Source organism: Ochotona curzoniae, unplaced genomic scaffold (assembly GCF_017591425.1).
Source record: "Ochotona curzoniae isolate NIBS_2020 unplaced genomic scaffold, NIBS_Ocur_1.0 contig_64, whole genome shotgun sequence".
NCBI classification, from domain to species: Eukaryota; Metazoa; Chordata; class Mammalia; order Lagomorpha; family Ochotonidae; genus Ochotona; species Ochotona curzoniae.
The window spans coordinates 9,959,865-9,981,411 of NW_024466502.1; the positions used below are offsets into that span (position 1 = coordinate 9,959,865).

General features: G+C 51.3%; 1 protein-coding gene across 1 annotated transcript in view; it reads right to left on the reverse strand.

The window, feature by feature from the left end:
- FARP1 (FERM, ARH/RhoGEF and pleckstrin domain protein 1) overlaps positions 1–19,976 on the reverse strand; it is a 155,464-nt gene extending 135,488 nt beyond the window's left edge. Inside the window, exon 1 of the mRNA XM_040991195.1 lies at positions 19,806–19,976. Coding sequence (XP_040847129.1) covers positions 19,806–19,976 — 171 coding nt within the window. The remainder of the gene's footprint in view (positions 1–19,805) is intronic.
- Positions 19,977–21,547: the final 1,571 nt, after the last annotated feature.

Genomic DNA, 21,547 nt, shown 5'->3' on the forward strand with positions numbered 1-21,547 from the left:
CCTGCTTGTGGCCCGGGAAAGCAGTAGAGGACGGCCCAAAGCCCTTGGGACCCAGTACCTGTGTGGGAGACCTGGAAGAAGCTCCTGGCTCCTGGCTTTGGATCGGCAGAGCATCGGCCCATTGCGTTCACTTGGGGAGTGAATCATCGGACGGAAGATTTCCCTATCTGTCTCTCCTCCTCTCTGTATATCTGACTTTCCAATAAATAAATAAATCTTAAAAAAAAGAGAGAGGGAGAAAAAAAGGAGTCTAGATGCTTAGAACACTAAATATAGACATCAGCATTCCTAAAAGTTGAAATTGTAAGAAATCACTGAAAACGATAACCTGAAATATCACTTTGATTTTAAAAAACCCAGTATCTCTGGGGCAGCAAGCATCATGGCGCGCTAGTCCTCCCCCTGCAGCAGGGGCATCCCATACGGGCACCGGTGCTTGTCCTGGATGCCCCATGTCCTAGCCAGCTTCCTGCTTATAGGCTGGGAAAGCAGAGCAGGGCGGCTGGGCTGGCTGCACCCACACGAGACCCCCAGAAGATGCTCCCGGCCCCTGGCTTCAGATTAGCTCAGCTCTGGCCACTGGAGTCATTTGGGGAGTGAAGCAGCAGATGTATCTCTCTGTCTCTCCGTCTCCTTCTCGGTAAATCTGCCTTTAATGAAAACACATCCACCTTAAAAATTTAATATCTCCACAAAGCCAAGTGTAGAAATCATGAAAAAATAACTTTTAATATGCTGTTAGGAAATTAGTTTTACGTTTCTCAACATTAAAGATGCTGCCTCCTCCAAATGGCCCAACAGGCAGTAGGTGGTGTACCGTAAGAGTACAACACCGTGCCAAGAACTTCATTATTCCCTTCCTGCTGCTGCTCCACGATGCCTCAACCAAAGGATGGCTCTCGTCCTGTGTGTTCCTGAGTGAACCCCCGTGGGAACCACGGGCAGGCCTGGACAGTGACGCGGCAGGAACCCTGCCCTGCCCAGCTGGCAGGAGAACAGTGTTCCCAAACCTAGAGCACAACAGGAGATGCCATCAGGGGAAGTCTTTGGGCCAGCCGCACCCGCACGCTGCTGGCTGCAGGTGCTCAGGGCTGGAGGCAGGGCAGAGGAAGGGAGGAGCGCGGAGGTGGCCATGCCTCTGAGATGGGCAGGAAGGTCAAGTGCAGGTCCTGGTCTTGGTGATCGCTCAGCACGTCATGTCCACATGTGACACCAAATCTCTGACCATTACTCAGTGCTCGCAGTGGTCCCTAAGGGCCAGAGGGCCCAATTCACTCACGGCTACAGAATCCTCCAAGGCCGGACTTGCCATGGAGGCCTGTTTCAGTCACCCCAAAGCTCTGCAGGCCTTGGGATACAACCAGCACCCCCAACCACTTTCAGCTAGGGTCTTCACACCACAGGATGGTAGGGCAGAAGCCAAAGGTCTAGAAGGGAAAGCCAGACAGGTGACAAAGAAGAAAGGTCAAGGAAAGCAATTCCTACAGAGAAATTCCACAGAAACCCACTTCTTGGGGAGTCACCAAGCACACGGCCCACCGCAGGCAGTGGGGACAGGTGGCCGTGACCGCAGGAGAACAAGGCCAAGGCAGCCTGCGCACACAGCCAAGCTTCTTGTCTTGGGACATGGATGATCAGGGGTTGCGTGGCCAGGAGCCCCTGCATGATGCCCTCATTCCAGAAGGATCCAAGCCTTGAGGAGTCTCCGAGGTGAGAAGCAGAAGGCGAGTAGCTTCTTCTGTCTCCGAGCACCAGGCACCCACATGGCTCAACGGCCCCTTCCTCCACCTGCCCTGCAGAAGTAACGTCCCCCAGGAGGCCAGCACAGCCCGAGCCCATTCCGGGCAGCTCAAGTGGGCTCGACACTGCAGTTGTTGCGGCTTGTACTGTTTCATATGGAGCAAACACTCACACTTGTGGCAGTTCTCATTATTCTACAACTGCTGGGTAGAAAGGACACGTACCATCAGACACTCTCTTCCCAGGGGCCTGGTTCAGCTCCTCCTTGCTCCCTTGGCCCACACACTGCAACACAAACCCAGCTGCCCAAGGATATGTTTCAGTACAAATAAGTGCTGCATGCCCAGTCGCAGCCTGCCCGTGAGTCAGAACCCTGTCTGGAAGCAGACTGATGCCGATCCCACGCGGGGACGCTGCGAGGAGCAGCTTTTAAGACCAGGCCTGACACAGACCAGCCTAAGGAGCAGCCGGTTGTGCACACAGGCGTGGCAGGTGGAGCAGCCAAATGTGGCGTCTACAGAAAGGTCTGTCCACCCTCCCGAGCAGGACAGCGACACAGCGAGGCTCACACCATCCTAGGGGGGAACACAGCAAAACCGCGTCAGCTCTTTATGCAAAACCTGCCTACCTGGATCCAAGGTCCTAGTTCAGCAGTAACTTTCCAGTTACCAATTTGACTTTTGAGCTGACAGGGCTCATAGTCACCTCCACGTGCTCAAGTGTCTACAGCAGCTCCATGAGTGGCTTGAGTGACACGAAGAGTGGGGTTTATGAAGAACACGTAACAGAGGGAAGTAACTGAGAGCTGCAAACCGATCGGGCCATGTTAATGTGTCCTAGCTAAAAGCCAACCTGGGGTATGGGTGTGGAGACGCAAGAGCTGCTGTAACCGACAGGAAAAGCTAGTCAAATGAATGAATGGATTCACACACGTTACCCACCTTCACCCTTACAGATTCAGAACTTTCTGTGTAAGCCAAGACTGTATAAACAGTCCACTGAATGCTTTCCTAATACCTTGCTTATTTTTACAGTTCGAGCTACGGCTTGCAGCCATGCAGAACTTTTCCGCGTAGCTGGTATGAGATGGAAAAACTGAATGTTTTTTCTTCCAGATGAACAACTAGAAGTGAGCCAGCTTCACGTATTAAAGGAATCTTTCTTTTCCTTCAGCTCTCTCGACTCTGTTCTGGCCTCACAACTGCTGGCTGGGAAAGTCTTAACAAGCCCACGTGACAGACCCCGAGAAAACCTGCAAAGCTGACCCATGAACGTCAGACCGCTGTGTCCAACTCCCCTAGCCACTCTCCCGGAAGTAATCAACAACAGTGGAACCCAGACCGGAAGGACATGGAACATGCACGTCCCCACGGGAGAACACACGCCAGTGGATGCTGCCCAGGAGCCAGGGCCAGGAGCTACTCCCCCAACATCCGGGTTCTGTTTTAGACCTGACTCCAGAGCTTTTCATGTTCCGCTCACTGGACATGAGGTTTTCTACGGAAAGCTGTTTCTGTTTTTCAAGATCTATTTATGTATGTTAAGGTAGAGTTACACAGAGAAAAGGGAGCCAGAGGCAGAGAGAGAGATTATCTTCCACCCACTGGTTCATTCCTCAGAGAGCTGCAACAGTCAGAGCTGGGCTGGCCTAAAGCCAGGAGCCTCTTGCACGTCTCCCGCATCAGTGCAGGGGCTCAAATACGTGAGCCATTTCCCCAGCCTTCTCAGGCACAGTAGCAGGCAGGTGGGTCGGAAGCAGAGAGGCCAGGACAAAACTGTCACTCGCATGGAATGCTGGCCCCACAGGCGCCAGCCCTACCTGCTGTGACACAGCGCCGGCCCCAGGAAACGTGTCTAAGTAGTTTTCACTCTTAGAGTAATCCTTCAGGTGAAAATATGACTAAGGATGAATAGACAAAGCTATAATGTCTGCATATTGCTTTTATTTAGTTACTCTTCCAGAGAATTTGAACTTTGCAAGTATTAGAAGAGTAATCTGAGGAGTTTTTAGATAGTTTTGTTTGCTTTTAAAATTTATTTATTCTTATTGCAGAGTCAGATATACAGAGAGGAGGAGAGACAGAAGATCTTCCATCTGATGAGTCACTCCCCAAGTGCCCACAATGGCTGGAGCTGAGTTAATCCGAAGCCAGGAGCCAGGAACCTCCTCCAGGTCTGCCACACAGTGCAACGGTCCCAAGGCCCTGGGCCGTCCTCGACTGTCCTCCCAGGCCACAAGCAGGGAGCTGGACGGGGAGCGGGGCTGCTGGGATTAGAACTGGTGCCATATGGGATCCTGGCACGTTCAAGGCGAGGACTTTAGCTGCTAGGCCTTTGTGCCAGGCCCAGTTTTTAAATGTATTTGTGAAAAGCAATTTCCTCTCTTTTTGTTAGTCTTTTCCATTCCTTCCTCCACAAGCCGAGAAACCTCTACAACATTTATTGTGGGTATTAGTAGCAACTACATATTTGTCCAAGTTTAATAAAAACAGTTTTAGTATTTCATCATTTAATTGAATGTTTTCTGCAGGATACGGGTTAATTAGTCATCATTTTTTGCTACCTATTCTTATTTTAGAACATTATTCTTATATTACAAGCCGGATTACTACAAGCCATGGCCAAAACCAATTCAAAACTTTTTATTTTTGAAGGCTTCCCAGTATGAAATCATCTCTTATACAGAAAATCCTAGTCAGACTGTAGTTTTAAAAATATGTTTTGGTTTTAATACACTAATATTTTATCTACAAAGTTTGTTTATATTCATTAGTAAACATGGTCTATACTTTCCCTATCTGTCAACTTTGCCAGAATTCATGATTGTTATTACACTGCATATTTTCAATAATATGAAAGGCATTGGACCAGGTAGTGGCACAGTGGGTAAAGTTCCCACCTGTGAGTCCAGCATTCCGTATCAGTGCCAGCTCATGTCCTGGCTGCACCACTTCCAATCCATCTTCTTGCAAATAGCCTGAGAAAAGCAGCAGAAGATGCCCCAAGTACTTGGGTCCCAGCCACCTATGTGGGAAAACTGAATGAGGCTCCTGACATTGACCTGGCTCAACCATGGCTGTTCCAGTCATCGGGGAGTGAATGGGACATCTCCCTCTCCCTCTGTGTAACTCTAAGATCCACTGCAAGGTGTCTAGTCCTGCCGCTTTCAAGCAGCACAACGGCCTATCATCCCAGACCAAGCAAAGACCTGGAAACAACTTCACTGTCCACTGGCAGGAAACTAACGGAATTACTGATGACCTAGCTGAGCTACTACGTCACTATGCAAAGAATGGGCTGGACTGACAACTTCTGACTTGGGAAACGTCTATAATACATCGTTACGGGGCACGACAGAGCATGGCAGGAGGAGTTCAGAGCAAGAATGTACGTTGTTACACATCAGTCTCCTGAAGCCCTTAGTCTAGGATGGCGGGAGAAGATGGATGGGAGGCGGGCGGCCATTCTATGTAAAAGCCAAACAAACGAAAAATAAAAGAATTTCCTCATACTGGGAAAAATACAAAAGTAAAGCAAATTCCTATACTAACAAGTGTATGAGTGATGAGATGAGGCACAGCTTTTCTGTTTCTATTATAGTGTTGCCCTGCAGTGTTTGAAACCAAAACTTTTGTTTCCTGTGGTGCCCAGGGCTGGGAAGCAGGGGACGACACCCTCACACAGATCCACACTTCCAAGGGCACAGATGGTGCGGGCAGGGAACGTGGGCACCAAGGCTTATCCTCCGGGGCCCTGGCCCAGCTCACTGCCTGGAATCTTTATTCCCTGAGTGTCTACCGTCTACCTCCCGAGCTTGTCCAAGCCCAGGTCTGCCCGTGTCTCGGTTACAACGTCTTCATCAGTCAGTTCCTCACTTGGTACTTTCTGACCACTGCAAGGAATGTCCACATCAAGAATGACCAGACGTGTGCAGGGACAGCTTCCAAAGCTCAAATCTCTCCTCAGGAGCAAGGAAGGAGCATGAAGTGAGCTGATGCTAGGGGAAATTCCCAGGGCAGCGTTCACCCGGTCTGAAGAAACCGTGGGCACAGGCAAGAATGGCCAGCCTGCACAGGACACACAACCCCAGGACCGAGCCGAGATGCCCACCCAGGTCCACCTTGCTGGGAAGCAAGGGAAAGCACAGAAAAAGAACAACGTGGCGGCCGATGCCAACTCCCTGCTGAGCAAGGGCGAGACTCGGAGTTGGAGGAGGTGCTCCTGCACGTCAAGCGAACACCTAAGCCGGTAAATTCCCTTTACTTTCCAACTTCTGGCTTGCAATGGGAAATCACACACAAGGGCCCTTGTGCGATGGCTAAGACACAATCCTCCACACAGGAGCAGAGCTCTCTACTGGAAGGTGTGAGCAATGAGTACTTCCTGAGGTCACTTCATGCCAGCAGAAGCCAGGGCCAGGCACAGCAGCAGGCCCTCTGATTTAGGACACAGGCCTCTTGGTCAGCATCTTCCCTGCTAGGCTGGAACCTACCCCTGACAGCAATGTCTGAGGCTGCAAGCAAACAAGAGTAGCTGAACACTTCCTAACTGAACTGAGTAGTGAGGGCCTCCAGGCACTTTCTACCCTAAGAATTCATATAAGCCCCCCCTGTGTCATCACTGCCTTTGAACAGAATTTTTTACTCAGGTTCCCCGTAGAGGGGCATCAGCGAGGGACTCTCTTCCTGCCTCTCTCCCCTGGGCCTGGGAGGAGGACAGGAGCTGGGGCTTCTTGGCAGAGCCCTCCCATCTTGTCCTATACGCCCCCGCTGCTCGAGGAGAGGGCCCACCCGGAGCTGCTCTCACAGGGCTGACCTGTGGATGCCCATCTTGGATGCAGGGAGCAAGTGAGACAGCTGCCAATCAGTGTTCGGACAGAGCAGACACTGCCATCAGTCACAGGTGCAGTGCCCGTCTCGGTTCTGAGCTCAGCAGATGAAGATGATGTTGCTTAACGGACATCTTCAAGTAAACAAGGAAGGCAACCTGAGTGAGCAAGTGATTTGCGAGGCTCTGTCCCTGCGTGTCCAGCACCCATGCACTGGAACACACAATCCCCTGAGCTGGACAGAGAAACCCAAGGCAACCCCGCTCACTTAGAGCCGGAGGTCCTGGGGGCAGCACTATGGCACAGCAGCGAAGGCCACCACTCCCTGCAAGGTTAGCATCCCGTAGGAGTGTCAGTTCAAGTCTGGGTTGCTCTACTTCCAATCTAGTTCTGCCCAGCTGCCCTGTGTACTTGGGCCCCCAACATCCATGTGGGCGTCTGGAATAGAGTTCCAGGCTCCTGGCTTCAGCTTGGCTGTTGTACCCATATGGGGAGAGGAACCAGCTTTCAAATGAATAAACTGATCATCAAAAATAAAGGGGGTGTGGTGGGGGAGGAGTACAGAGACATAGGCAGAGGATGTCTGTCCTCTCCAGTCTCCCCGTGGCTGGCAGTGAACTCGCCCAAGGGTTCATCTTTTGGCCATCACCTCTCCACCCCTCCCTAGCCCTGAACCTTTAGTATTTACTCCATGTTTCTGTCCAAGTACCAGCTTGGCCTGGGCAGCTTCGTGTTGGCATTGCTCCCTAAGCTTGTCCTGACGAACCACTAAACCGTGTCCAGTGAATCGCCTGGCTGGCCGGCTGGCAGTAGTGGTCTCTCCATGGATCTCCTCTTCCCCACGAGTTCCTCCTCTTGGGGAGTCCCTCCCGGCAGTGTGCTTCCCCCGGCAAACAGAATGAGGAACATCTAACACATCCCAGCTTTACACAAAAGATATTCTGAATGGCACACAGGGCGGCTGCCTACCCCTTGACGTTGCAGCCTATGCCAGCTGGCCACGGGGAGTTGGCCTGACTGCCTGCCAACAAGCTTCTAGATTTGTTGACATGCTCAGAATCATTCTCTGTTGCAGACACTCCGACTCTTCACTGAGAAAACACATAAAAGGCAGTTAAGGACTTTCCTACACTGCAAGCATTTAGTTGCATGATATCATGTCTGGTTGCATGATAAAGACTTACTCTTTGAGCATTTATTTATGCATTTTCCTAACTTTCTGCAATGAATACAGACTGCCCATGGGTGGAACAGGAACTGTGGCACTGTGTGCTACACTTGATCTTAGCCAAAAGGCTGAGAAGCAATGGCACTGTGTGCTAAGCCATTACCCGGGATGCCTGCAACTCCTATCAGAGTGCTGGTTCAAATCTTGGCTCCTCTGCTGTTCATCTGTATGCTTGCTACTGCACCCAGGGAGGATGCAGGTGGCAGCTAAGGTACTTAGGTTACTGCTACTCACACGGGAGACATGGATGCAGTACCCTGATCTAGTCCTGGCTGTTGCAGGAATTTGGGGAGCGAACCAATGGACAGATCGGGGAGTCTTTTTCTGTTTCTCCCCCCCTCCCCCCGTCATTCTGGCCTTCAAGAAAATGAAAATAAACATTTATAAATAGAATCCCCTCCCTTCCCCCATTTATAAAAAAGTGAAAAACTGCCCCACACTTTAGAAGAACTAAGGGATTCAGAAACCTTTAGGGTTAACTTCTTTGGAAAAATCAAATAAATATCTCTGGTCCTCACTGAATCTTACAATCCATTCAGACACTAAAATGTCTTCACGTCCAAGTGGGATCATTAAGAAGTAGTGATCAAAGCCAGTGACGACAGCAACCTCACGGAGGGCTATTTTTTCCAATCACGGTCAAGTAAGAGCAATGACTCATTTTTCTCAAGGCTCCTGCTGTGACCAGGAAGCCACCTGGCAGAAAATGCCACTAAACCATCACAGCTTGGATTAGCAGCAACACCTGCCTTCCGAAGCGCCCGAGAACACTCCTACACGACAACCGTGCATGTGACGCACACCTTCCTCTCGCTTCTCGAGCCTGTAGCAGGCAACCCAGCCGAGGGCCTCGTCATTTACGTGACTGCAAACCCGCCCTCCAACAACGCTGCTGCCACTTGCGAGTTGTTGCTATGTGCTGTGACATATAGAACCCTTACCCACTAACACCGTCTCTAAGATAATGCTACCGCGTGTTCTGTCGCTGCCGTAACAGTTCATTCCATTTTCCACTATCATTTGGAGGCATGATGTTATGGATAAAATATAATTAGAATGGATTTCATACTTTGGAAATGTGACGCTTTTAAAACACAACTTTCAACATTCTTGTGGGAAAAAAAATTTTTGCTGGCTGCAGGTTTGCAAATGTTGCAAGGCAGCAACATCAATACCACTCTGGACTTGTTTCATCTTCACTGTTAGGAATCCTTGCAAAGGAGCTGTGGGCGGAGGATAAAGAATAGAAAATTTATCATTTGCAAGGAATTAATTAGAACCATGTCCAAATGGTATGACTTGGCAGCTCTCTCTGCCTGGAATGGCACACATGATTCAGAAACAATATTTAATTACAGGATCGGCATGCCAAGTGTGGGACTGAGATGCTGCTCGGCTCGCTTGCTCGAAGGTAAGGTTTATGCAAACAGTAGAAGATTTGGGTTTCTGGGGTTACAAGAATCTCATCATGCAATGAGTCCATTCACAGAACTGCTGTCAAAAGAAAAGAACCAGCGGCACCTCTAGAAACTCCAGTGTCAGACTGGAACCCCGTCAAGGCCAAGAGCTCTTCATTGCTAGAGAGTCAGCAAGTCAGAGGCGAAGTGACCCTCAAGACTATGCGACTTGCTGAGGGTCCCGGGAGTAGAGCCATGAATAAAACACAGGTTTACTGTATTAACTACTGACTCACTGATGTGCAAAGAAACACACCAGTCAGGGGGCCGTCGTGGTGGGCTTGGGGGTCCTAGCCTGACAGTCATTTCTTCTCTCTCAAGAGGCAAGATCCATAACAAGCAATACACATAACAATAATGCACAACATACAGACAGGAAACAGACACCAAACAAGGCAGTGGACGCCAGGGAAATGGAAACTTTGAACTTCAATCACCTGAGGCAACTTGAACTAGCTTCCAATCCTATTATTCCATGGCATCCTTTTTTTTCCTAATTGTGATTAAAAAAAAATTCCTCTTAGCCTTGAGGGGTGCCAAGTATTTGCATGTTATTGTGCAACAGTTCTCTGGAATGCTTGCACCTTCCAAGCCTCCGCACTTGCTACACAACAAGTCCCCATTTCACTCTCAGCACAGCAACCACTCCTGACTGCTTGATCGCACGCGAGGACCGCGGGGCAGGTGTCCCCTCCGAGACTGCCTCACTGCACTGGGCGGCACAAGGCAGGACTTTCTCCCTTGGAAGACCCAACAGAATTTCACCCCCATTTATGCATTTGCCCATGCACTGGCCTGTGCATGAGTGCTTGGGCTACTTGTCTAAGCAGACGATCGTGAATAATGATGCTCACAACATGGATGTGCCATAGCTTTCCGAGACCTGAATGTCAACTCTACATCCTGTTATTCTCCCGGCATGTTTGTACACAGCCATCGCGGTGGGTGTGAAGTCTTGTCCCACCATGAGTTTGATTTTGGGTCCTCAAAGTGATGCATTCTGTCCTTGACACACCTTCGTGAAGACAGATTGCTGGGTAACAGTAAAAACATTTTCCCAACATTAAAATACACCCAATGTATTCCAAGAACAAAGCGCAGACATTTGCAGCAGCGGAGTGAATGTCAGGAATGCCCCAGGAGCGGCCGGAGGTTCCAAACTTTCAGACCAACCCCTGTCCACTGCTGATCCCACTGGAAAACGGTGAGGGAGGAACAGCACAGAACGAAAATGTTATCAACTTGCTCCTCCAAATTGCTTGATGAATACATCCGGGACTGCTCACCCTGTCTGGCCACGCACACTTCAGTTCTCATTTCAGCTGTGCCTATGAGTGACTGAAGGGATTAGGTCATCTCCATTGACCAGGCAAATATTGCACCTGCATTGCACTCCAAAGCAACAAGCAGCAAAACAGTGGGACACAAAGCCACCTGGCTGGGAGTCCCAGCAGGACATGCCCTGACCATCTCCCATTGTGCTGGGGCACGGGGGAAGCCATTGTTCTATCTGAGGGGGCTTTAAGAAGCTTGTGGAAAATGCCTATTATGAAGAAACATACATGGATTCCAATTTATTCCCCTACCAAAACAAACCAAGCCTTCTATTCCAGTTTTCCACAAAAGCTTTGAGAAGTAGAGAAATCTCCCCTGCACAGGTTCACTCCCACAATGTTCCTGCAGCAGCTGGGGCAGGACGGCAGCCTGGACCAAGAGCCAGGAACTCAATCCAGCTCTCCCCATGGGGGGTGGGATGAACCCAAGCACTCGAGCCCTTCCCATGCCTTCCAGGGTGAACATTAGCAAGAAGCTCAAATCAGGACCTAGAGTGGGATGTGACTATCCCAACCACTAAGCCACACCTCCACCCCTTACACAGGAGTTGAAACAGCCGCCCATCACCTCAAAAAAGATGATGATTAAGACCCACTCCCCATACACATGACTTCCTTGGAAACAAAGTCGTGAGGTCCTGAAGGTGGGCCCTCAGCCTACAGGACTGTGTGTAAAGGGGCGATTTGGACACACAGAACTCCATGAGAAAATGAAGGCAGACATACAAGATGTATCTGCAACCCAATAAAGGCCAACGGCTACAGGCAAGGGAGACGTGCCCAGAGAGCATCCCTCCGTGCCCAAACCACGGTCCTCAGAAGGAACTGGCAGCCAACCTGGGCCCGGGCACCAGTGGTCTCCAGAGCTGGGAGATGAATGGTTACCCTGAACGGCACCCTGTTTGGGACTCACGTTGTATTCCAGCAGTCCTAGAAAATGTCCTTGAAGTCCTTATCCAATGGGTCAGCCCAGGACAAAAGGGGTCCAACTGAAGTGGCACCTCAATGCCAAAGGGGGACAGTGGTACCAGCAGGGTTCACGTGGGTCCAGGGCACTGAGAAATGGCCCCTTGTCTTCAGCCAGTACCTTGTGTCCCCACCACACAATGAGCAACAACAAAATCAACTCAACAGGCCCCCAAGGCCAAGTGATTTAGGAGCCAGACATGAGGGCAAAAATACGCTTGGAAGTTAAGCTCCACGACTTGTATCCACATAAAGACTCTCTCTCTCTCTCACTCTCGCTCTGAAAGGCCCAGGTTGGCAGGACACCAAAGGGCTTGCTGGCACAGTCTAGGTTTCTGTTGAACCAGTTTTCTGGAGAAAATGAGAACTTCATTTTCTTAAGACCGCTATGTACCTTCTGGGAGCTTCAAACAAGACACAAGGCAGTGGGGCAAATTCATTTCAAGAAATGCCCCCTTAAAATGGAAAGGACAAGGCTGAGTGGGGAGGGAGAGGAGGCACTGTTGTATTCACTTTCGGCGCCCCTGGCTGGGAGGGATGATTCTCCCCATCCCCGCTCAGAGTGTGTGAGGCCAGAAGAAATCCCCAAGTGGATGAGAAGAAAAGTAGGAATCGGGGCCCGGCGCGGTGGCGCAAGTGGTTAAAGGTCCTCGCCTAGCACGCCCGGGATCCCATATGGGCGCCGGTTCTAATCCCGGCAGCCCCGCTTCCCTTCCAGCTCCCTGCCTGTGGCCTGGGAAAGCAGTCGAGGACAGCCCAAAGCTTTGGGAACCTGCACCCGCGTGGGAGACCCAGAAGAGGCTCCTGGCTTCGGATCGACATAGTATCGGCCCGTTGCGGCTCACTTGGGGAGTGAATCATCGGACGGAAGATCTTCCTCTCTGTGTCTCCTCTCTGTATATCCGCCTTTCCAATGAAAAAATAATAAAAATAAATCTTTAAAAAAAAAAAAAAAAAAAAAAGAAAAGTAGGAATCTACCTGTGAAATCTACCCGATGCAGGCAGCTGTTACCTATGGTTCAAACCGAGTTCATCAAAGGAAAGGAGTAATTATCAGAACCGTGTTATGAAACCAGAAATGCCCTTCAGCCTCATCTGGGTCCACAGAAAGCTAAGGCAATCAAGCAAATGCATAAATACTGTCTGAGGTTGCTTCAGCTCTCACATGGAAAGCCGACTGGAGCCATCACGGAACCTGCCCATCTTTGCTTTGTCGTTTGAATTCCACGGATCACAGCGTTTGCAGATTGCGTCTGAGCCTGAACCACAGGATTTACGCATGAACACAGGTGGTTTGTAGATGCTCCCACATGCGCCAGTGGCCTCTGGGTAATAGGATTAAGGATGGAGGGAGGGACCAGGGGCACTAGGCTGCAGGGAAAAAAGAGCATCAAGTTCAACAGGCATGAGTCAAAGCCAAGCCTGCTAGGTTCGTTGGTCTCCTGCAGGCACAAGTCTTACTCATGCTCCAGCAGAGAGGGTACCAGAGCTGCCACCAAGCTGTGCCCTGCAGGCCAGAGTCCATGGACGGCTCACTTGGCCTCCCCACTCCTCAGGCACTGGTGGGGATGCTGGTCAGGAAGGGAGGGACCGAGCAGTGGCTCACTCAGCCTTCGGAGTGAACTTGTACAGTCACCATTCTTCCTCAGGAAGAAAAATACAGCAACACCTTTTCTTAGCAACACTGGCCAGGCTGCTTTCATGTCCGCGATAGACAGACGTGGTTTCCAGCAACACCTGTGCTACTGGAAGACCTGACTTGGGTGGACTTTGAGACTGTAAAGCTAAGAACTCCATGAGTTCTGCACCATGGGGCACCCTGTTCTCCTCCCATGAGCCACTGTCTGATCAGTCCCAACTCCTGAGGCTTCCTTTTCAACCTCAGCACCCAGGCCCTGTCAGCCACCGATGTGTGGGTCAGACACGGTCAAGTCCTCTTGGTCACCTGGGACCCCAGCCCCTTCCCCCGAGCTATCTTTCACATCAAGCCACTTGTAGGTTCATTCAACTAGCAATGCTTGAGAAAATGCATTGGCACACCATGTCCGGTGCCCAGCCAGGGATTTGTGCCAAGGTGGTTATGATTTTTTATTCACTTTCTTATCAACTGGCAGCACCTGGCCTCGCGTGTTGATAAGCATGTTAGGAACTTGGATTGTGTTTCCATGGTCACAGTCCACAGTTCAAAGCAGAGCCCTAGCACCCAATGTATCAGGGCCAGCTTCCTGCTTGTCTTAAAAAAGAAAGCAGAAAGATGGAGCCCCCACTCCAATTGCACAGTAGGAAAGGCAGAGCCCCAGAGAAGGAGGGAGAAAGCTTCCTTCTGCTGGTTTACTACTCCCCAAATGGCAACAGCAGCCGGCCTGGCCAGAGCAAAGCCAGGCGTCTGAAGTGCCGTCAGGGTCTCCCATGCAGGTGCAGAGCCCAGACACCTGCGCCCAGTCGTGTTGCTTCCCCAAGCACATTAGGGAGCTGGATCAGAAACGGAATAGCCGGGACTTGCTCAACCCACCCTGTCCAGTGTTTTCAGATTTTATGCAAACAGAAGCCCAGCTGTGAACACCCGCCCTGCGGAAAGAGACCGGGTCACAGCACCTGTCACAGGTGTGCCTTTCATTCAAAGTGTTTTATTCTGTGCTCTTTCCTCCACAATGCTGTTCTAGAAGGAAAAGGAAGCCACAGCCCAGACAGAATAGAAGGGGAAAAAGGAACTTGAGTGAGAGGTAACTTGTGTTCTCACTTCAGCCTCACCTGCAGCCATCCACACGAGACCAGGAGAGGGCACAGGGCAAGGTGCCTGGTGCCCGCCCCACAGCCACGCACACAGTACCTGGGGGCCTGCCTGGCCCCTTCAACCACTCTCTCTCTTCCAAGTGCTGCAGAGAATTTATTATTGCCATTTACATGGGAGCTGGGGAAACAGCTGCTCAAGCTTCCTGCATTTATTTTCTCCCGGCCCATTTAAATAGCAGATACTGACAATCTCTATCACTAGATGCCTTGCATTTATGACCTACTGTGAAGTGGCTTCCCCTCTTCCCCACCAGGGATAAAATAGCACACAGCTGCGAGAAGCCCACCGCCCCATCCAGGGCTACGGGCCCGGCTCCTAAGCGAAGCGGAAAGGGGCACACACCGAGCATTTTACTCCTGCTTTTCAGGAGTTGGGAGGGAAGGCAGACAGGCTTGAGCCACAGTGATTTATGCAATAAAGAAAGAAAAAACTTTTTAATCTACTAAAATAGCCTTTAACTTCTAACCCCAGGAGGCCAGATCCAGACAAGCACCATTTATCATCCAGAGCTAAGGAAAGCGCCAATGACCCAAACCGGGTAGACAGAAATACAACTGCAGAAGCTTTGCTAAGAAAAGGAGCCAAAGGCAACAATGATAAGAAGAAAGAGACCTGGCTGGTTTCTAGAAGCTGAGAGGGGAGGAGGAAGCCCCTCTCCTAGCTCTGGCCTGAAGTGTAATTGCTTCAAGGGACATGTGGGCTTCCTGCCTGGTTTGAAAAGGCCAGAGTTCTCGTCCCTCCTCACCAGCTCCTACTCGCAAAAAACGAGAGAATCAAGGAGCCCTGGGCACTATACGCCGTCCTTCCATTATTGCTACAATCAGGGGGCTTGGAGGGGTGTCCAGCAGACACAGAGAAAGAAACAGGGCAGTGTGACAGTGCAGCAAGTTGAGTCCACGCCTGAGCCACGGGCATCCCCTAGGGTGCCACACCAAGTCCTGGACGCTCTCTTTCCACTCAGGCTCCCTTCCAATGTGCCTGGGCAAACAGCCAAAGATGGTCCAATTATGTAGGCCCCTGCCAGCCACATGGGACACCTGCATGGAGCTCTGGCTCCTGGCTTGGGCCTTGTGCAGCCCTGACCAATGTGGTCATTTGGGGGAGTGAACCAGCGGATCAAAGTTTCTCTAACTTTGCCTTTCAAGCAACTAAATCTTCCAAGAAAACAGAATTGTTTCCCCAAGGCCTTTAGTTACATGTACATGGGATAATGGAATTAAGAACTAAAGTTTGTATTCCTACAAAAAAAATTTTTTTTTTCTTTAGCTCTACAAGGTTTATTTGCACAGTAAGCATTTGTGGAAGAGGCAACATGGGCATGGACCTCAAACTCCTGTGTACTCAAAAGTCATATCACTCTTAACTCCATGATTCAGACTTCTGGAGGCGCCTCTGCTATTTCACCTCTTTGAGGGAGACCCAAGGAATCAGACTCCCAACACCTGCCCTACTTCCCTGAGAAGCATAGAGAGAGACAGGGAAACAAAAAATGCAGTACAAAAACACAGGGCTGCGGCAGAGGCACACTTGCTGGGCCCAAGCAGCAGACCCAGGCATGGTCGCCACACTTTGGTGATGTAAAGCACAACACACCACAAGGAGACACAGAGCTTCTAAAAGTGGCAGGCCTCCTCTCTGTGCCCTTTTTCTGCGATTGGGCTTAAAAAGACAGCTTTAACATTCCACAGCCGCCAGGCTCTGTCCCTACGCCAGTGCCCTGGGTAGAACAAGCTGTCAATTGATGCCAGGCCCAGGCTGTGGGGAAAAATCAAGAAATGAAAGGATAGTTCGTGGCAAAAGGTAACAACAACAGGACCACATGTGTAAGGGCTGGAATGTACACAGCCATCGTAATGAGGCCTCTGATACAGCCCCCCGAGGCCACAGCCACCTGCACGAGGCTGCAGCCACCTGCACGTACGTCCTTTTTCTTTCAAAGGGTAGGGGTCTCTTCCACGGACTCGCTGAATCACCTGCAAACTGTGTTACTAAGCCAACAGCAGGTGTCCGTCTTCACTCTCTGGGACTCAAGGGGTGCCGAGTCCAGAGGGTGCAGGGAACTTTAGGTCCCTGGTCGAGTCTGTGCTGACCAGGATGCCACCTAACCCTCATCATGTGTTTTCCATTAGCACTTCAGTAAGGACATGGCAACAGCTGTGGCTGGCGAGGCCTTGGATAGACGAGAAGGGAGATCTCATTTGCTTGTTTTGATTAAAATTTTCTTTTTGGAGTCTGGGGGAACGTCTCCAAAACACAGTCACACTACACTCTGTCAGTCCACTGGGGATCCCACATTGGGGTGCCTGGGTTCAATAACCAACTGGCACTCTGATAGGGGAAACCAATGTCAACAGGTGGCTTAACCTGCCAGCCCCCAGTAACAATACCAGGAGTACAAAGCTAATGCAGAGGTAAGGAGGCAGCTGTGGAGAGGATGGTGTGGGTCTCTGAGCCAGAAAGTGGAAGTTAGCACAAGAAAAATACCTCCATCCACAGTAATACAGAAAGGCCCAGGAAGGCCACTCCAGCCGGGGTGGTGGAGGCATGGTTCACAAAGGAGCATCCCCAACAGGAAATCCCAGGGACTTCCGGCCCAGGGCCCTACTCATCTCTGTGATAGATGCCAGTGAGCATAAGCATACCCCCACGCATAGGCAAGGACACTTCCGGGGACAGAAGCTCAACAAAGACGGGACATAGAAGGAAAGCCAAAATGGGCTTCTGGGTCTCCCACAATCCCAGAGCTGATCATTCTCCTCCTGCCCGGGGCACATGGATGCAGGGGAGAGGGGTGTCCATGCAAGGTAGTGCTGGGCAAAAAGAACGGACATGAATGGGAAGCCAGCACAGGGAGATGGGTCTCCCCAGTCCCACAGCTCACACACGGCCTGGCTGCACTGTTCGTACAGAGCCCAAGGTAACCACCAATTAGAATCAGGCCCCATCAATAAAAATGCCAATTTCTGGCTCTCTACAGCAAGCAGAAGAAAACAGCTGTTGCTCACAGTCAGAAATAACATCTTAACCAAAGGAGAGAACTAAGAATGAGCAAGGCATGTGCACCATGAACAACGATGTCAATTCTACTTGTAAAATAAACTCACTTCAACACTGCCACCAAGCAATTACTGCACACCTCTGATGTGGCAGGTGCCACTCAATGCTGGGGATCAGGGGCTCCCCAGGCAAGTCCCCTCCTTGAGAGGCCAGTGGGCAGTGGCAGGTACACAGTTCCACTGCTCACCAGTCTTCTGAAGCTCTGAGGATGTGCCAAGGTTGTTTAGATGCTTCATGTATATCAGCTCTTATTCTTGTGTAGTGCGTGATCGGGTTTATCAGCAGCCTGGTTTTATCGAGAAGCAGTCAGATCTAGATGGAGACTAAGAAACCTGCCCAAGCTGAGCATGACTCAGGAGAAGCTGAGATCCAAGCTGGCCCCACTCTGATGAGTGAACACAGAGGAGATGGACAGGAGGGAGAAGGCTGGCACTGCCTGAGGAAGCAGCCGTGGGGAAGAGCCGAGAGGGCCTTCCGCGGGTACTTATGGGGGCGGAGAAGGAGAAGCCGAGAGGGCCTTCCGCGGGTACTTATGGGGGCGGAGAAGGAGAACACGCATAGGCAGTGTGCACAGGGGGCTAAGCCTCTGCTCGGACACCTGCGTCCATGTCGTCCCAGCTACTCCCTGCTTCCCATCTGTCCCAGGAAGCACTGCAAGACGGGCTGAGCATCCGGGTCCCTGCCACCCACGGGGGGCCCTGGGTAGGATTCCCACTGCAGGCTTCCGCCTCCTTGTTGTGGGCATTAGGCAAGTGAACCAATGGATGGAAGCTCTTTCTCGCCCCCTCTCCATCACTCTTGTTTTCTGAAATAAAAAAATCAATCTATCTAAATAAATACAATGGAACATTATTTCTACTGTTACTTCTCGGGCAGGATGTCCCTATATGGTTCCTGGCTAAATAGGAACAGAGTCTCGACAGGCTTTCATTTCTAGAAACTTAAGAACTGTGGTTGGGGATGGGGCAGCAGCCCTCCCTGCAGCCCGTGTGGACACAACAGCTGACTCCCAGCCCAAAGCGCACGCCGAGCTAGATGGCTGCAGCAGGCATGAGCTCAGAAGCCCTTCACACTGCAACCAAATACCTCACTCAACCGGTCTGGCAATGAAGAGGAAAAATGGGGGGTGGGGCGAGAGGAATGTTCCAGAAGGCCTAATCTCAGCGGACAGCAGGTGTTCTACCCCATGTCTTTTGCAAGTCCAGAAATTAGGCACGGCTTTGTTCACTGGAGTGTGAAGACACTCCCAAGACCTTGAAAGATATGAATTCCACAACCAGAAATTAAGAGTGATACAAAGATGCTTTGCAGTACGCCATAAATTGGTAGGTGTAAGTGTAGCTAGTCTGAGTCTGGCATCTGTCCTTCTCCAAGACACTCGAGTTAATTCACACCCTGAACAATGCGTTGTGAAATAAATATAATTTACTGAATCATATCCCATAAATGATGAAATGATAGGTTCCCATCGCTAATGCAGCCTATTAAATTTCAGTCATTCTAGCCAACAGAATGACAGATTGGCTCCACTTTAAAAACAGGTGTGCTTCCCAAAGTTCACTGGCTGTTGGGAATTTGAGTTTTTTTATTTCTCCCACCACCATCAGAGACCGTGTTCAATGCCCAAGACAGAATACAGAAATCTGGATATGGGGTGCATCAGGAGAGAGATTTCAGGACCCAAGGACAGGGGGAAAGCCCTCTATGGAGAACAGCCAGGCTCACACAAGGCCTGCCCCACCTGAGGGGAACCAGAAGTGTGGGCTGAAGCTGCAGGCTCCTTCCTTCCCTGGGTCCCCTCTGGTCCCATGTGTCCCTGCCCTGGTCCTAGAGGGCAGGCCTGAGTCAGGGCCTCTCTGCTCTCGCATGCTCCAGGCCTCTGAAGCCACCGATGCAGTCCCCTCCGATTCCAGCCATGAACACACACACACACTGCTCCCCACCCAAGAGTGTTCTCACAGGTCTCCCTACCGGCGCTGCTTTGAAAAGCAGCTGAAACTGGGCTGCAACTGCAAGACCAGGCTTCTTCCAACCCACCTAAATGCACGCTGGGAATCTATGACACATCTGCGAGACACACTTATGGATTTATGTTATCTGTCGCACACCATCCTGACGTGGCAGTCCCCATACATTATGCAGATACCTTTGTCCACACGCTACAGATATTTATGGTGGACAACCACAGGAAAACATGCGGGACGCGGCTGTTCGAGTGGTTCGTGCATACACATGACGAATTAACTCAGAAGCAGAATGGGTGGGCGATGCAGGATGGAGGGAGGGGAGCGAGCACACAAGCCCGACACGGCCATGGTCACGGAAATATAGGAAGCAGGTAGGCTCCAGGCCACACGGGGCTGCCTACACACCGTGGGGCACAGACACACCCCTGACTTACTGGCACTTCGAAGGCCTCCTGGGTGTCATCCAGCATCTGGATCTTGATGGACATGAGTTTCCCTGACGGGGTGGGGGGCGGCTTCTGTCCTTGCTCCAGGGTACTGACCCCCGAGTTTTCAGGAGCCCCCAGTCGGGATCCCGGGGTGGGCTTCTGCTCTATCTCCCCCATGACGAAGGTAGCTTAGGCGATCTCTGCGAGAAAGAAGAAAGAAAGGCACGTCAGAGGAGGCTCACTTTACCACCCAAGTCACCGACATCCGTCACCTTGGGCCCTTTGTCAGAACGTCCCAGGATCACACACAGAGGCGAGCAAGCTCTCCACTCCCTGTGCGGGAGGCCCAGGGAACTGCCTCTGCTGCCTGCACCTGCAATGTCACCTTTTCGCATTCATACAAACATGTCTGCAGGCCTCATCCCTTTGCAGGCGTTTGCATATTATCGCACAGCTTATCCTGCAGGTTCACAGTGTGCAGACTCAGGCGTACTCCACATTCACGCTGGGGCTGCCACGGGCCCAGCAGGACGGTGCTAATGGAGAGTACATGGGGAAGACGAGCAGGGCCTGGGCCCGTGGATGTTCACTGGAGAGGCCAGTGCACTGCACACGGTGGGCGTGGTAAAGAAAGAGTGGTAAACCGCACTATCTCCAGAGGAAACACACCCCAGGCAGAGTCCTCTCCACTGCTCCCACAACAACCTCCCAACGCATGGCTTTCCTGCAAACCCCTCTGCCCCAGAATCTCTCCACGCATGATGCTGTGGACAAAGTCACTTCTGGAAAGCCAAGTAACGCTCTTTGCTCCCCTGAGAGCCCACCAATCCCAAGACCCACCATCCTCTCCCCTCTCCCCCTATCACAGAGTTCATGGGGGCTGAGGGAAGGTCGTCCCACCTGGGGCCCTCTCGGGTTGAAGGCTATGCCTTCCTCCACTACCTGGAAACTTTGGCTGTCTGAAAACTCAGCTCAAGGACGCATCCCCAACTCCATGGGTAGGGCTCTAGTGCTGTGGTGGATGCTACATTGAGGACCCATCAAAGGCACCCCTCTTGGGGTGTGGGGAGTCCCACTACACCTGCCTTTTCACCTGCCCCCACAGCACTGGGCTCACCCTAAAGTAGGACCCACAGGGTGTATCCCACGGCTCAGCCCCACCCGGGAACAAGAGTGAGTCAGCACTGCCTGCGTTAACAGGCTGGTCATTACGTCTGTCTGCAGCCAAGCCTTGCGAGTCCAGGGACACAGAACTAAGATGTCCAACAGGATGGCAGGAGGAAGGAGAGAGATTTGGTGCCGAGGGGCGAGGCTCAAAATCTTAAGGACGGAAGACCTGCATGGATGGCCTCTCTCAGGAAAAGCCCTGACCCTGCAAGCAGAGGGTGGCTACTGGGAAGAGAGCGATAAATGGGACAATAGCTGATACACAGGGAAGTTTGGAAATCCATGTGAGCAGGAGAGCAGACCATGTGATCCAGAACAACGGGAGGACAGGGCTAAGGCAGTGGGTGACCAGGTGTTTTAACAGGTGGCTGCCTGGCTAAAGGTGATGAGAGTGACTGGACAGGTGCTCAAACCCACTTCTGTGGGAAAAAAATTAACCTGACATGGTAAATGGTTAAGCTGCTGGGAGCTGGGAGTGAGCTCAGCAGCCGAGATCAGGAAGTTTTCAGAGCAGGGAGGAGGAAATGGAAGTGACGTGGGACAGGTGCGCACCCCTGAAGTCTGTTGGGGTGAGGCAGTTG